Source organism: Panicum virgatum, chromosome 9N, assembly GCF_016808335.1.
Source record: "Panicum virgatum strain AP13 chromosome 9N, P.virgatum_v5, whole genome shotgun sequence".
In the NCBI taxonomy this organism is placed as follows: Eukaryota; Viridiplantae; Streptophyta; class Magnoliopsida; order Poales; family Poaceae; genus Panicum; species Panicum virgatum.
The window spans coordinates 55,580,357-55,596,807 of NC_053153.1; the positions used below are offsets into that span (position 1 = coordinate 55,580,357).

Consider the following 16,451-nt stretch of genomic DNA (forward strand, 5'->3'; position numbering starts at 1 on the left):
AACAATCCTTTCAGGGTACAAAGGGGTACTTCCTCCGTCCTGAAATGTAAGGTATTAAAGGGTTTAAATTTTTTACCCAAATATAAAATCATTCTAGAGTCCTTTGCATAAAAACTCATGTTAATCACCTTGATTTTAGTGCTAATTTTGTAAAAAATCAATTTTGGTGGAACAAAACAGTGGACACGAGCCCACTCTACATGTTCGGGCTAGATTCACCATTGACTACAATGCATCAATGAAGATGCTGCTAGTATGCGAAGAGCGTGGCACCATCGCCATTGTACTCCTTGTATACTGGGAGAGAGGATTCAACGGAGGTCGGCGAAAGAGCAATGTCCATCGACGGATAACACACTACTACAATTCTGGATTAAGCGAGACACTTTAAAAAGATCTCTGAGGCGGGCACAAAAAAATAACCGCCTCTGTTAATTGGCATATTTTCAGAGACCATCATTTTTTGTTAACAAAGACGATTACAAAAACCGCATCAGAAAATCGATAAACAAAGGTGGTCACCTATAACGTGACCGCCTGTGTTAATCAGCGTATTTTCAGAGGCGGACACATTATAGAAACCGCCTCAGTAAATAGTGGAGAAACCCTAAATATCTCTAAGTCCCTGCAGCCACACCCTCCCTCCACTCCCGCACCTCTCTCTCTCTCCTCTCTCCTCTGTCCCTTCACTTCTCTCTCCCAGGCGGCCGAGCCCTCAGCGCCGGCGGGGCGGAGCCCGTGCGACGGCCGGGTGGCGGCGGCTCAATTCGGTGGCGGGGAGGCTGGATCCGGCGGTGGCGCTCCGCCCCCTACCCACCCTTTTCGCAAATCCAGTCGGATCCGGCGGCGGCGGAGCGGCTGGTGCAGCTTGCGGCGCGCGGCCTGGCGGAGCTCGCGGGCGTGGTGGCGGTGAAGGTCACGGCGGCGGGTGGATCCGCCGGCGGCGGCGGGCGGCTGGTTTTCCATTTTTTTTTGTTTTTGTTAACTGAGGCGGGCGCAAGACAACCGCCTCAGAAAAAGGGTCCATTTACTGTGACCTTTACTCTGAGGCGGTTTTTGCAACCGCCTCCCTCAGTTAATCGATTTTGACCGCCTCAGAAAAGAATTGTGTAGTAGTGACGTCTTCTTTTTTCTGGATTTATACTAAATCTCCTACCCAAACAATGCTTGACGTTTAGGAAAATTAGTTCAGAAATAAACTAATTTATTTGTCCTCAATCCCAAGTATATTTAAAGAACGGAGAGCACATCTTCTGATCGATCCAAGGCACAGCAATGTAAATATGAATGTCTTAAATTGACATGACGAACTAAAATTGTATCGTACCGCACAAACTAACAATTATTTATATTTTTTCGAAAAAAAAGACAATTCTACAACAGTGATCTCACATGTACATCCACATATTTATGCCACTGGAATCTACGACATGCATCATGGAATCTAGCTCGATGCGCTCATCTGCACGTGCGACGTACTCACGATTCAGACTGCAACTCCGTGCTGCTGGAACCAATCCTCACGTCCGGGTTCCGCACCGTCTTGAGCCACATCCCGGCGAGCACCCGCGACGAGAGGCTCCACACGACGTCGGGCCGCTGCACCCTCGCCCTCGCCCGCGCCTGCGCCGTCGGCGTCGGCGCCCTCCTTCCGACGCGGGCCGGCCCCTGCGCGAGCATCCACTGCATCGCCGTCAGCTTCTGCCTCTCCGCGCCCCAGCTCGCGCTCCCGCCGGCGTCCGACGGTGGGCGCCTCACCTGCACGCCGCCGACGTGCAGGCTCCGCACCTTGAACCTCCCGGCGCTGTGCCCCGCCGCGCCCAGCAGCCTCGCCGACTGTATGACGGCGACCATCGGCGCGCCCACCGCCTCGTACCGCCGCGACGGGTCGCGCACCTGGATGGCCGCCACCAGCGTGACGCGCCCGTCCGACCCGCCGGACCAGTCGTCCGAGGGCACCAGCGCGTCGAACACGCTCTCGTCCCCCGCGGCCGCCGCCACCTCGAACGGCGCGTCCTCGTCGGCCACCTCGGCCTGGACCGCGAGCGCGTCCACGGCCATGGCCTCCAGCTTCTGCAGGGAGAAGGCCAGCACCTCCTCCAGCGTCTCCGGATCGTGGCCCGCGCTCCAGATGCCCGTGGCGACGCGCTCGCTCCGGCCCTCGGACAAGGCCGCCGCGAGCTTCCGGACGACCTGCACGGATCGCGCCGCGCTCGAGGTCGCGCCCTCGGTGCGCCGCCCGCCGATGACCGCCTCCGCGATGCCCTCGAAACCCACCTGCTCCGGCGTCTTCCCCATGATATCATCCATGCCACCCAGCGATGCCAACCTGCCGCGCACCTCGTCGGCGCCGCCCGCAGCCGCCATCTTTTGGAGGACGTCGAACCCGGTCGCCGCCAGGGAACTCGACAGCACGAACGGCCTGGACACCTGCATGGCGAGTTTCGGGGGCCCATCTCTGCTCGCCAGTGGCAAGTCGTACGGGTTCATGGACACCAGGAAGCCACCGTCACGCGTTTGCACTGCAGGCCCGATGGCCCGCCCCAAATCCGGCACCACGGGCGGAGGCGGCGCCGTCCTTGGCGACGGTGACTGACTTCTCGGCGTCACGGGCTGCCTGAGCCTGCTTTTGTCAATCTCCACCTCAAGCTTCCTAAGGAACTCCACAGTCACCATCTCTTCATCTGCTTCCAGTTGCTGCTGCTGCTGCTGGTCCACCGCCTTGGGTGACTTCTTCTCGCAGTTGGTCATCAACGCCTCGATGGCCTCGATCTGCTCGGCAATGGAGTCGAGCTCCCGCAGCACGTCGCGGTGAGCCTGGTAGTGGACGACTTCTTTGACCGTTTCAACGCCCTTGTCCACGACCTCGTACTCCGGGAGACTGCACATGTCCCCGGCGTCGGTGGTGGAAGCGGAAACCTCGTCGTCGCCGGCGGGCTTCCGAGGTATCTGCAGAGACGTTACAGGATCTCCATTCTCGTCGATGCGGAGCTTTTCGAGAAGCTGCTTGTAAGCCCCCATGGATGGTGAGATGGAAGCGTCGGGCGGTGAAAGCTTGGGCTTAGGCCTGCTTGAAATACTGAAGGAGTTCTTGTTGTGAGCCCTCGCGCGAGATGGTGCCGGAAACACGTCGTCCGTCGTGGTCTCCGCCGCCGCTTGCGTGTAGAGGCTGAGCCCGGCGTCATCCATAAGCTGAAACCCCAGCTTGAGCAGCAGCTCTCCGCCGGCCGCTTTGCCGGAGAGCGCGAACGTCCTGTCGAACCACCTGGCCCGGCGTCCCTCGGAGCTGGCCTTGGCGACGGAGTCGAGCACGAGCGAGCTGACGTCGACGGTGTGCGCGCCGAGGCTGGCCGCGCCCCGCGCCTCGACGGCGACGACCGACACGACGAACCTCCGCGGCTCGAGCTTGAGCGGCTTCCCGGTGCCCGCGCCGCCGGTGAAGAAGAGGTTGCACCTGACGAAGAGCGTCTCGTCGAGATCCGCGGCGCCGCCGCGCACCCGGCACGGCACGGTCTGCACCGCGCCGTCCCTGGTCTCCGCCTTGCGCACGGTGACGGCGAGACGGAGCCCCTCCATGGAGTCCGGCAGGCCGCGGACGGCGTCGGCCTCGACCGAGAACAGGCACGCCGCGCGGCGCTTCCCGAGGTGCGCCAGCGCGCGCACCGGCCCCCAGTTCCGCCAGGCCGCTCCACCCTTGCCACCCCCCGCGCCTGACGCGGAGCTCCACGAGTCCGAGGCCGCCGGGGCCCTAGAGCGCCACAGCGACAGGGAGGCGCGGCGGGACGACTGCGTCCTCCGGTCGTCCCGCCCCGGCCCGTCGACGATGCGCGGGCCGTCCCGCGCCCCGGCGCCGGAGCGCACGATGGCCAGCGACGCGGCGCGGCGGTGGTGGTCGTTCTGCCCGTCGAGGTACTCGCTGAGGGTGGTGCCGTAGCTCGCCGGACGCGGAGCCCCCTCGCCGCCCGATCCGGCCATGTGGGAACACCTCGCACGGTCACACTTGCTTGTACGTACGCTGTCTGCCCGGGAACTCGTGGCGCGCGCTAGCTAGCTAGCTAGTAGCCCGTACTTCCTGGCCTCCCAGGCGGTGGCTTTTAGCGTTGCCGAGTTGGCGCGAACGCGGGTTGAAAACGGAGAGCCTACCAACCAATTAGCACTACACTAGTCCACGGCCCCGCCGGCCGGGACACCCTCTCTCTCTCTCTCTCTCTCTCTCTCTCTCTCGAAATCCGACGGCTCCGGCTGCGCCCGCCCCCGCGTCGTTGGTCCGATCGACGGCTCGCGATGGCGCCATACCCCTCCGCGCCCGTCCGATGGCTGCGGCTTTATCCACGGCGGCGGAGCTCGAAGACGACGGGGCGAGAGGGTGTGGGTGTGGCCACAGCCACACCGCACGTCACGCGCGAGCACGGCGAGCGGGTGATGGAATTGAAGCCACGAGGATTTGGTGCCTGGTCTGATGGCCACGAACTCTCTTGCTGGCCGGCCGGGCTTCTTGTGACCGACCGGGCCCGACCCCGAGGGCGAAGCAAAGTTGATGTGATCCGGCGTTAAATGCGGGGGAAAATGACGCCGGGGAAGAGGGGGAGAAGGAAGCCGCCGCCGCCCGGGCGCGGTTGCTTGGCTGCGTGTAGGCGGTTCTTGCCGCGAGGAGAACCATTGGGATGGGAACGGTGAGCGTGTCGTCTTGTCCGCGAGCTCCCGGCGCCAGAGGGGGATGGGAACCGGCCGGTCGCCGTCGTCTCGCCGACGACCGGAACTTGCCGTGCCATGGTTGCCAACGAAACCGGGGCTCCCGTTTACATCTACCAGCGGGATCTGGGCATCTGGCTCGTTCGTTCGTACTCGAGCAATCAATTCATGGGACGGTAAGATCTGGCTCGAATGATCCACCACCTATTCTCTTTGGTGAGAGGCACGCACCAGCAAACCACAGCTTTCTTGGCTAGACCGACGTTTCAGTATGCGAGCGAAATAGGTCAGCTGATACTAGACTGTGCAACGTTTCGCTGACCTCCGTTTCTATGTTGGTTCACGAGTCATTTCAACGAGATGCTGTATTGTCCTTGAAATCAGGTGGTCGAGGAGGTGACGCTGCGATCGCGGAAGAGACATTGAGAACTGCACCCCGTACGGCTGAAAAGACATGGCTAAGGCGCTGTTGGAACACTAATTGGAAAACCAAAGTAGTTTTTAGGGATTCTAACCCTCCAGGAAACTAGATTACTACGTATTGATTCATAGAAAATTTGGAGAAAAACTAATATGATGTGGACCTCATGAAAACATTCATTTATGTCTATCTCTGTTTGGATTTGTATATATGTTTTTCCTGTATTATATTCAAAGGCTACTTTAGAAACTCTCCTACATTTTGAATCCATGTAAGATTTTAAGTTCCCTGCAACTTTAGCCATGCATTTTTTTTACTATTTCTACGTTTTTGACAATCATATGTTCCAAAAAGGCCCTAACTATATGAACTATGATGCCTTGACGGGGAAAACGGGCATGAGAGTCGACACCTTCAAGAGATAAACATGTGAAATTTGGCGTGCCAAAAGGCTAGCTAGCGCTTGCATTTTTCAGGGGGGAAAAAGAAGGCGACACACTTGCAGCGTGTTTGGTTTGCTTGGATTGTACCGTCGTCTTGAATCATATCCAATCTAGAAACCGAACCTTTTTTTTCGCGACCGTGCCTGAGCATGTTTGTCATTAAGAAGAAAGCAGTTACAAACACAATCTTGATGCGGCCAAACAAAACTTGACCAACACAAGAGCACAAAAGACTAAAATAGAGAAACACTGAAGAAACGCACACACAAACAAGAAAATACAAAGACAACACAGAACAGCAGCAAGCAACATCCGGACCCACGACCTTAGTCAAAACCACACAACTGAACCTGCTAAAGGAAACTACACCGTCCAAGGTGCGAAGATCTGCAACACAAGCAAGGTGGCAAAGCATCCACCCGACCAACCAACAGCGGCGGCAAAGCATCCGCCCGGAGAGAACTTGAACCAACGACGGCGGCGGCAAAGCATCCGCCAGAGCAGCACAGCGGCAAAGTATCCGCCAACGAAGAGAGGGGCGGCAAAGCATTCTCCAACCGACGACCAATGCGACCCGGACGATGTAGAGGAAACTAAGCGAAGGCAGGCGCAGAAGTGGATCCTCTCGGAGAAGAGCAGTCAACCACTATCGACAAGAGCTTCTAAGACAACACCTCCAGGGAGGAAGCAATGCAAAAGACGCCGTCGTCGTCCGACCAACATGGTCTAGGTTTTCACCTGAAAAACTCACTGAAGAAAAGGGCATAGGGGAAAAGAGTGACGCCTTCAACAAGGTAAGCGACGCCCTCAGACAACGCCGTCACCGGCCCGCAAGCGAACCAAAGCTTTCGCCTTCACCCCGATCCCAACCGAGAGCCGATGACAGCAGACTTCGCCGCGCAGGGGAGCACAAGCCGAGAAGGTTCCTCCATGATGTCGCGGCTGAAGGGTAAAGAGAGCCAACACGACGCCTCAAGGGAGGTAACGACGTCCGCGGACACCGCTGTCGAAAGCACCGACAGCATGTCGAGCATGGCTTTCGCCTGGGGCTCCCCGAGACCCTCAACCACATGGCACCAGAGAAGCAAGCACCTTCACCAGAGGACGATGAAGCAGCAGCAAGGCCATCGACTACCAAGTGCTCGCTGGTGGAGTAGCGACCTGGCAGCGGACAGCCAAGCCAACCCCCCCCCCCCTGCAGAGGCACGGCCGGACCGAGCACAGCCGAGGCACCGCCGGCCAGCAGCGCACAGCGGCAAGCACAACCGAGGCACGGCCAGCTGGGACGCCGCTGCCGCGAGCCGCGCCCCGCAGAAGTGCAGCGTGCAGATCCAGCCAAGGGACGTGTAGAACCGGTGAGGCACATGGTGGATCTGGCCCCCACCGGCGAGTAGCGCCGGCCACCGGCGCTGAAGTCCACCGGCCACCATGCTCGCCAAAGAGACGGGGGAGAGGACAACTAAATTTGTGGGAGGAGGCCCCGCCGCCGCCTTCCTGAGCCTGGGCGGACTTCCGCGCCGAGGGCCTCCGGCGGCGGCGAGGTGGACGGAGGGGAGGGGAAGGGGCTGTTGGCCGGCGGCGGCGGTCCGCCCGGGTCGTCCCTGGACGACACGAGCGTGGGGGCTAGCTTTTCGCCAGAGTTTTGGTTCCTAGAAACCGAACCTTATCGGTTTAATCTTAATTTAGACCTCTAAAATATGAATCTGCGCCGCGAGCCAACCGATTTCTCTCAAGGCCGTGTTTGGTTAGGCCCCGAGAAAATTTTCATGAAAACTTTTCGGCCCTTTGACCACTAATTAGAGGTATTAGATGAAATCTAATTATGAAACAATCTTCACAATTATGGTACTGTAGCTAATAAGGTCTTTGATCGCATGATTAGATGATGATTTGGGGATGGTTACTGTAGCATAACTGTAGCCAATCATGGTGGAACTTGGCTCATTAGATTCGTCTCGAAAAATTACACATCCATGAAAAAGTTTCATAAATAAACTTCGTTTAATAATTCATGCGTGCATTCGTCTTTTTGCGAGAAGTTTTAGTTTTACCAAACACGGCACAAGAAGGATTTGCCTCCGAGCCCAGGAGATGATGATTCCCGGGCCGCCGCGCTGCCAAACAGGAAGCCTACAAGCCCAGCTAGCCGGCCGGCGTAGCCCCTTGGCGTCGCGGTCACGCACGGCACGCGCTCCCTTTTCCGGCGCCCTGCTCCCGCCCACACCACACACACCGGCGTCCGATCCCCAGCCACAAGAACCTCCCGGAAAAGCGAACCCCCCATGAGGCCGCGACCGCGCCCACTATTTCATCTCTGGGGCCGTTGGCTGGCAGAGAGCAGACTCAGCAGAGCGGCGGTGATCGAGCAGGGCGCGTGCTCGGCTCGGCGACAGCCTGCCTCGCCCACTTTCGAACTCCGGCGACTCCCCAGCCGCCGGCCTGCCGCAGCGGCGACGCCACGGCCATCCAGGTTAGTGACGGTCCGACGCCGCCCGCGCCCTCGCTTTGCCGCGCCGAGTTCCACCCCCAACGGCTCTCACCGTGACCCTGCCATAGGATGACGGACACCCACCGTGTCCTCTGTTGGAACGTGGCATGTAATCATTCATACAGAATTCAAAAACGATCCGGTCAAACCAGTTCATTGGTGTGTTTAGGCCGTGTTTAGATGAAACGCAAAAAAAAATTGCGATGGAATCTTACTAATTTGAAGTACTAAATGAAGTCTATTTACAAAAATTTTTGCATAGATGAGTTGTAAATCGCGATACGAATCTAATGATGCTAAATAATCCATGATTAATTCATAATTAGTAGATGGTTACTGTAGCATCACTGTTCCAAATCATGGATTAAGTATGCTCATTAGATTCATCTCGCGATTTACAGTCCATCCATGCAAAAAATTTTGTAAATAGACTTCATTTAGTACTCCATGCATGTGTCCAAACATTCGATGTGATGTTTTTTTTTTTGTGTTTACAGGGTTTACGAGTTGTGATCTAAACAGGGCCTTAGATCTCAAATTTTTACACCCAAAAACATCACATCGAATGTTTGAACACATACATAGAATATTAAATAAAGTCTATTTACAAAACTTTTTGCACAGATGGACTGTAAATCGCAAGACATCTAAAGAGCCTACTTAATCCATGATTTGCAATAGTAATGCTACAGTAACCATCCGCTAATTATGAATTAATCATGGATTAATTACCATCATTAGATTCGTCTCGCGATTTACAACTCATCTGTGCAAAAAGTTTAGTAAATAGATTTCATTTAGTACTTCAAATTAGCAAGATTCCATGTCAAAAATATTTGGCCACAACATCTAACTCGCTTCACCACGGCGATTCGCCCAGACACCTGCAGATACTAGCTCGCTTCACCACCTGGAGAGATGTAAAGCTGGCTGATTACTTCCTCCTAGCCTCATATTATCGATTGAACCATCACTCAATTGACCGCAGCAATGAAGCTGAAGGGCACATTTCTTATACACTATTAAATCTATTTTTATATAGCAGGGTAGCAACCAAACAAACCAATCGCTGATACATATATGACGACCACAGATTTGTTCTCATAGAACACACGCCTATACTACTACCAGATTATGTTATAGAGTATTAGCCAGTCTTCGACCACTGCTTGACTATTCAGACTGTGTTCTCTTCTCCTTAAGGGTAGTGAGGAACCCCATGAAGAGCTGAAGAGAACGATATCTTTGCGAGACAGGAACATCAGTAAACTTCAGGTGCCTCCCTCAGGGGTACATTCAAGCCGCTTTCCATTGTTTGCCACCCAAGTCCAGAGTTGTTGCTTTGCATCATTGTGACAAACTCAGAATAGTTGGTCTGGCCATCCTGAAAATTTACAGAAAAAAGTTCACAAACCAGATTTTCACCAGGGATTTTTTTTCTTCCCTCCATGCTATTTTTTTCTACGCGTATTGTTCTGATCTTTGACAAGACAAGCGCCTTAATTAGATATAAATTAACCATATATATCAAAAGAGCAGGATAGCTCTTTTTCCTTACAACACTATACGAAGGCGCATGTTAGCAGACATTTCATTAGAAAATGGAAAAGAGGACATCTTGGTGTTGGTGTTAGGACTGCAAACTGTAAAAGTATCATGCATGACCTTGTGGTTTTTCTTCTCCTATCACCTAAGGCAGTTCTGAAAGTGAAATAATTTAGGACACCAATGCACTTTTCTCAAACATGAAAAAACAGAATAGTTTTCCGAAAAAACCTAGATCATTCTATTTCATAAACTTCTTAAAAACCACCAATCTCATACAGCTTAGTAAGGAATCAGAAGGTAGACTTACATTGTTTTGATTAACCTCCAAAATTATCTCTTCAAGGAAAGCATCTTCCATGTTTTGTTCCACTTGAGGCTTTTGAAGCTTGTCGACGGTGATATAACCACTTCCATCTTTGTCAAAGTATGTAAAGGGAGGCATCGAGTGCTCCTTGTGTTCTATTTTACCAAGGGGTACTGTGGCAGCAATAAACTCCTCCCAATTGATACTGATGGTGTTGTTGCTATCAGGCTGAAGTAGAATTATTATAAGTTAAACAGATAAAAGCATCTCTACAAGGCTGATGGTATTTTGATATAAATCCAAACTACACTGTATTGCAATGATGTACTCCCTCCGTTTTAAATATTTGACGTTTCGAAAAGCTAATTAGTAAACTAAAAGACGTGCTTCAATGCTTCATTGCTTCTTCCAATGAGTCCATGGGTCACCAGAGTCCTCAGCCCATGGGCTTAGTAGAGTGAAGTTACGAATACAGGAATTTTCTATCCCATTTGTGTTCAAAAGAACCAATTCAGTAGTATGTTCAACAGCATGATAGTACTAGTATTGCATATATGATGTCTAACTTATATAATTCTTCCACTAGCTTGGAAACACTATTGCAAGTTTCAAAAATGGTGCGACCTGTGTTCCCATATATTGCTAATTTGCTAGCACTTCATTCAATAGCTACTTACCGCATCCATTAAATCACTGATTTCAGTACGCTTAAACACTGAGCAGCATCTTCTCAACCCTTCTTTAAGCTCACCTAAAGTAATCACACCTCTATTTTCGGTGTCCATTGCCTCGAACATTTCTCTTAACCAAGCAGTCTCCTGCTCTGAAAGATGCTCGGCAATAACCTGAATGCAAAGCAACTGGAAAGATTAGAAACAATTTAGAAACAAACTATGAAACTACAGTATATCTGAATCAACCAAAAATGGCATCTCAGAATGGTGAAGTGATCTGATCAATTACTTTCTGAGCTTTGAAGCATCAATGAAACACATACATTACTTACAATATGTGCACGGACAGACAATAATGATGTTAGATATGTTAGGAATGGAGGAGAAGAGAAACTGAGAATGCTTATCTGTATTGACATAGGCCCAAAGGGCAATATATAGAGAGTTCAGAGTACACCCCAAACCCTAGACACTAGTACAATGACTATAATACCCTTAACACCCCCTCTCAAATGTAACGTAAATGCAATGTCGTTGCATTTGGAGATTTGACACTAAACATTGGACTCAAAAGAAACAAGAAAAAGATACATCCAAGTCTAAAATCTTGATATCGTCGAAGCGTGCAACTCTTGAACATGTCATGTAGATGAGCTCCTCCACAAGAGGGTATTGCCTTCACAAACCAGTACTTGAGCAAATACCTCGAGTCTTCACAAACCAGTACATCAACTCCTCAAAGATGAGTCTTGCTTTGGAGACTTTGAACTCGACTAAGTAGTGGGATGTGTCAAGCCAGCCAAAGATAGAAAGCACCACTGCAAGACGGCAAGTGGCGAGACAGGAAGGTGATGACGACAAATAGACGGCCATTGATCATGATGTGGAGCAAAACGGCTCCGAAAGGGACCAAGAGGGCAAAGGTCGCATCAACAACGATGATGGGGCAGCCACACATCATGGCAAACCCGAAAGAGAAAATGATGGCTGATTTGGCAACTAGGATGTAGGCACGCACGGCATTGGCGAACTGAAGGTATGCAATTGGACTTGGATTGATAGTAATAGAACTGGCATGACTGAGATGCTAACTGGACACGAGACAAGAACACTTGATATAGCAGTAGATACTAGCACAAGGATGCAAATGCAATGCTGGCATGCTGCAAGCAAGACATGGATACATGAACAGAGCAGCAGCAAAACAAAAGATGATATGGATGGACAGCCGACCATATAAGCAGATAAGCAGAGCAGCACAGCCGCACACACAGACAGATAGCAGCAGCACGCATATGCAAAAGATGGATAGAAGTGGCCTAGTAGCAGCACAATTACGGAGCAATGAAATTGGACTTGGATTGGCGTGGATGCAGATGCAAGTGCAACGAAGCAAAGCAATACTACCAGCAGTTGCATGTGCGAGATCAATTTCAGAACGGGCCACCAGCAGTAGCAGCTGCAAGTAGCAGAACAGAGCACCGCAGAACAGAGGACTACTGCAGCACAGAGTACCAAGGTACGGACAGACTAAAGACAGGCGGAAACAGAGGAACCTGCTACTCACGAGCGGAAGATGCAGGTGAACAAGCAATGGCGACCTCATCTGCGATGATGGGCGGCAGGATGACGGAGAAGATATGGCCGGCCGTGATTTGAAGGAGCCAAAGATGAGCAGGCCTCTGCTGCTCCAATCCCGGCCGTAGAGCCGGGCAGCAGCTGCAGACGGGGCGGAGACGAGGCGCTGCCGCGACGGCGCAGGAGGAGGCGGGCGCCTGTGGCTGCGCTATGGGCGCGGCGGACAGGCTCTGCCCGACGGACGCGCGGGCGGAGCGGGTGGAGGCGCGCAGACGCGAGGACGAGCCGGCGGGGACGGGCGCTGCGGACGGGTGGTGAAGAGGAGAGCTGCGACGGCGGCCGGCCGGGACGGAGGAAGTGGCCGCGGACGACGCCGACGGGGACAGGCGGACGAACGATGGGGAGTCCGCGAGCAGATCGACGACGGGCAGCAGCTGCAGCACCCCCCTTCCAGCGGCCGGACGAGCAGAGATGGAGGCGGGGCGGAGGAGCCGCGACGGCGGGTGGACGGGCGGCGCTGGACGGACGCCGCGGACTGAAGATGGCGGCTGCACAAGCCGGCGGCCGCTTCTCCCGACGGGCGGTCGCGGGATGACAGGGAAGACAAGCAGACAGACCTCTGCTTCTCCAATCCCAGCCGCAGGAGCAGGGAGAACGAGCGGACGAGGGATGAGGAGGCCGTGGCCCAGCGCAGGAGGCGGCGGATGGCGGCCAGGCGGCGCCCGATTTGCAGCCCAGGGAAGGTGATTGGGCCGGCGGCGGCGCTGAAGCAGCAGCAAGCACAGGCAGGCCGCAACAGGCGGCTGGCAAATCCGCGACGGGCGCTGCTCCTCCCCCACGGGCTGACGGCGGACGGGACGAGCCGCGACGGGCGGCGCAGAAGGAGGCCGCGACGGGCGGCGACGAAGGTGGCCGGCGCAGGAGGCGGAGGCGGCCGGATCCGCGACGGGCAGGGCTTGCTGCTCCCCTCCCGTGAGCAGATCGATGACGATTCGACGACGGTGGGCGGCGAATGGAGTGGTGGCTGCTGCTGCTGCTGCTGCGACGACTCTACTAAAAAAACGGAAATGGGTTTGGGGCTGGAGGAAGATGCCGCCCCTAGGAGGGAAGATCGATCCTCCCGGGGACGGCGCAGCAGATCTGACGAGAGGGTGGCTGGCCTTAGATCGAGACCTGCTCTGATTCCATGTTAGGAATGGAGGAGGAGAAGAGAAACTAAGAATGCTTATCTGTATTGACATAGGCCCAAAGGGCAATAAATAGAGAGTACACCCCCAAACCCTAGACACTAGTACAATGACTATAATACCCTTAACAAGATATATGAATAAATAGTAGAACAACAAAAGTTTTAGGACACCAGGTAGAGAATTCTGAATTCAAGAAAATTGATCTGCCCATGATTTACATTACACCACCAATTAGGCTGATTTTAACCTTTCATAGCAGGTACGAATACTAGTGAAACTTTTATCATGTCATAATAAGGATCCATGGTGGACAAAAGTAAATAAGTAATAAAAAAAGCAACCCCAAATGTTTTCAATAGTCTACCTAAAGCTTCACCATGGTGATGAAATGAATAAAAAGAAATTCATCATGCACATACCAGTCGAGCTAATTTCTTTAACTTATTTGTTGCAGATAACTTGTTGAGATGAGAAACAGTTGGATCTCGAGTTTGATCAGTAGCCACTCCATTATCACATATCCAGGGATGCTCTGAGCATTTAGAAGAAAAGAAAATTAAATTGTGAAAAAGTAACATTATGAACTCTTCGATCTTAGAATAGTTATTGCATAATTGCAGGATAAAATTTGGTTTCAATTTTAAAGTCACTCCACAGAAAAGCAGGACACATGAATATGAGGTATTGAAATCAGGAAAAGTAATGTGGGCAAGGGTTAAACAACACTAACTTAGAACTTCATGGGCTTTTAATCGCTCTGACGGACAAGGGCAGAGCATTTTTCTTATAAGATCCTTTGCGCTGTCCGATATCTTCTGCCACTGTTCTGATTCTAAATCAAAATTGCCATCCTGAATTTTTTCATATACTCCTCTCAGTGTATCTGGTACAGGATGAAATGAGTCATTTAGCACATTCAGAAAAAGGCAGTGAAATAAAACTTAAATCATATGCCCAGATAATTGACCTGCCCAAAATGGTGGCACTCCACTTAGCAATACATAGAGTATCACTCCAGCTGTCCATATGTCAGCCTCCGGTCCATAATGGTTCTGCAGTACCTCTGGAGCTATGTAATATGGGCTTCCCACTACTTCAGTGAAAACCTCTCCTGAGATTTTGTAACTCTGTATTCAGAAAAAGGCTCTGGAATAGGTGCATACTTCTATATCCCAGCACAAATTAAAGTTTGATAGAGTTGAATCAGTCATGAAAAGAACTATACAAGGAGGAAACTATATCTATACTGTTCCGTTCTGATCAAGCCATAAAATAAGTAGCAACAGAAAACACAATCTTGATTTGCTGAGCACATGGAAACATACTGTTGTATAACTATGCAATTCTTTTAGTTTTACCTGACAGATTTCTTGAATTAGAAGTATTTATAACCTAGCTGATAAGATCACTAAAGTAGCACTTAACGAGTTCATTACTTGGCATATAAACAGACTGATGTCTTGAATTTAAGAAATGTAATACCTGGTTTGAAGAACACAGAGAGACCAAAGTCGATTACTTTTATCGACAAGTCATCATCTTTATCCTGTAAGAGGAAGTTTTCAGGCTTGAGATCCCGGTGCATCACCCCAAGTGAATGGCAGTTCTCTATGATTCCAACAATAATTCTCATAAGCTCTGCAGCCTTCTGCTCACTGTAATTCCCCTTCATAATCCGGTGATATAGCTCACCACCTTCACAGAGCTCCATGACGATGTGCACAGCCTCTGCATCCTCATATGCATCCTTGATGGTGACTATATTCTTTTGGCCTGAAAGATAGTGCATTATCTGGATCTCACGGCGCACATCCTCGATATCTTGCATGTTGATAAACTTCTTCTTCAGGATGGACTTGCATGCATACTGACACCCAGTGCTGATCTCAGTGCAGAGGTGGGTTGTCCCATATTTACCATCTCCAAGTTTCCGGCCAAGGGTATAATGCTCTGTTACATTAGGAGTCTTTTGACCAAGGACGGAGATGGATGTTAACGTTCGTCTCAGTCCTTGCTGCATAAGATCTGCGACACTGGACCTAGATGACCCCGAGAAGCAACCCTCAGTATCGTCCCCATCACCGTACCTTGAAGCCAAACACTCATTCTGATATCCGTTGTAATTGTTGTACTTGTTCCCATAGGTCCCATTTTGGCACTGATTTCCCATGCCTGCAACTACAGGGAATAAAATGCAAGTTAAACAAAATAGCTAATGCACTGTGGACAGTACCAGAGAAGTTCTGCGACATGAAAATTCTATTGCCTACCCTATTTTTTTTTCCTCCCCAACATATGTACCTTGTCAGAATTCCTAACTATTACTGCACAATAAATTTAGAGCCAAATCTAGCATAAGCAGCCAACAGCAAAACTTCAACGTTACGGCATATTATTAACAAAATAACAACAGCTAGTATTACTACGATTTTTTCGAGCCCCATTAAATTTTTCGAGCAACACCGACTTGGTGTATCAGTTTCGCTGTACCATACAGCTTGAACCCACGCCCAAATTTAGGACCTTCTCCCAACGATAGTTCCCTTTCACCTTACTGCGGCCCACAATCCCCAACCCAAGACTTCTTGGCACCAAAATTCACCCGGAAAACCTAGATTTCCACCAAATCCAGCCCTGGGACGCCTCCTAGAGGCCACGGCAACTCCCCAAACCACCGCTTCTATCTTCTAGCTCAAGTCCTCTCCGAAACAGATGAAATCTAAAACCGACAGCGCTCGAACGAGGTGAAATGCAAGTCCATGTGAACAGAAAGCGGCTCAGAAGGATCTTACCCGACGCTGCAGCCTCGATCGGAGCTGCGAGGCGGGAGAGCCTGGGGAGAGGGACCGGGGCCGAAATCCCTGCTTCCCCAGGGGCCTAAACGCAAAAACGGGAGGAGGAGAAAAATGGAGAGGAGCGCTGAAGAGCCGAGGAGGAGACGACGTTTTTATACTCGGCGGCGCCGCGGCGGGGTGGGGTGGGCCGGTTGAGTGCCACGGCACCGTGCGGCGTGGAGGACAGGTTTTGCCGAGCTGGAGGTCTTCGTGGATGGCCGTGATTTTCCGGCAATGGCAGATTGTTCAAGATCAACGGCTTTGATGGTAAACTTAGCA

At 51.9% G+C, this 16,451-nt stretch overlaps 2 protein-coding genes across 3 annotated transcripts; both read right to left on the reverse strand.

Moving 5' to 3' along the window:
- Positions 1–1,254: 1,254 nt before the first annotated feature.
- On the reverse strand, positions 1,255–4,462 carry LOC120691727 (protein PLASTID MOVEMENT IMPAIRED 1-like). Its single transcript, XM_039974899.1, has one exon. The coding sequence runs from the start codon at positions 3,973–3,975 to the stop codon at positions 1,480–1,482; it is 2,496 nt and encodes an 831-aa protein (XP_039830833.1). The 5' UTR covers positions 3,976–4,462; the 3' UTR covers positions 1,255–1,479.
- A 4,560-nt stretch (positions 4,463–9,022) lies between these two features.
- Positions 9,023–16,288, reverse strand: LOC120689217 (calcium-dependent protein kinase 23-like). 2 transcript variants are annotated; one of them, XM_039971530.1, is made up of 8 exons: positions 16,131–16,288; positions 14,821–15,516; positions 14,306–14,449; positions 14,069–14,221; positions 13,758–13,870; positions 10,574–10,741; positions 9,900–10,124; positions 9,023–9,428 (listed from the first exon to the last, which is right to left on the reverse strand). In XM_039971530.1, the coding sequence occupies exons 2-8, from the start codon at positions 15,506–15,508 to the stop codon at positions 9,306–9,308; spliced, it is 1,614 nt and encodes a 537-aa protein (XP_039827464.1). In that variant the 5' UTR covers positions 15,509–15,516; positions 16,131–16,288; the 3' UTR covers positions 9,023–9,305. The 2 variants fall into 2 exon arrangements, with proteins under 2 accessions (XP_039827464.1, XP_039827465.1); XM_039971531.1 differs by having other exon boundaries at positions 9,053–9,428; positions 14,821–15,510; positions 16,131–16,266.
- Between the last annotated feature and the right edge of the window lie 163 nt (positions 16,289–16,451).

Coding starts and splice junctions, on each gene's coding strand:
- LOC120691727 (XM_039974899.1), bottom strand. CDS start 3,975: ATGGCCGGATCGGGCGGCGAGGGGGCTCCGCGTCCGGCGAGCTACGGC.
- LOC120689217 (XM_039971530.1), bottom strand. CDS start 15,508: ATGGGAAATCAGTGCCAAAATGGGACCTATGGGAACAAGTACAACAAT. Junction 14,450..14,820: donor CTCTGTGTTCTTCAAACCAG/GTATTACATTTC, acceptor ACAAAATCTCAG/GAGAGGTTTTCACTGAAGTA. Junction 13,871..14,068: donor AAAAGCCCATGAAGTTCTAA/GTTAGTGTTGTT, acceptor CTAAATGCTCAG/AGCATCCCTGGATATGTGAT.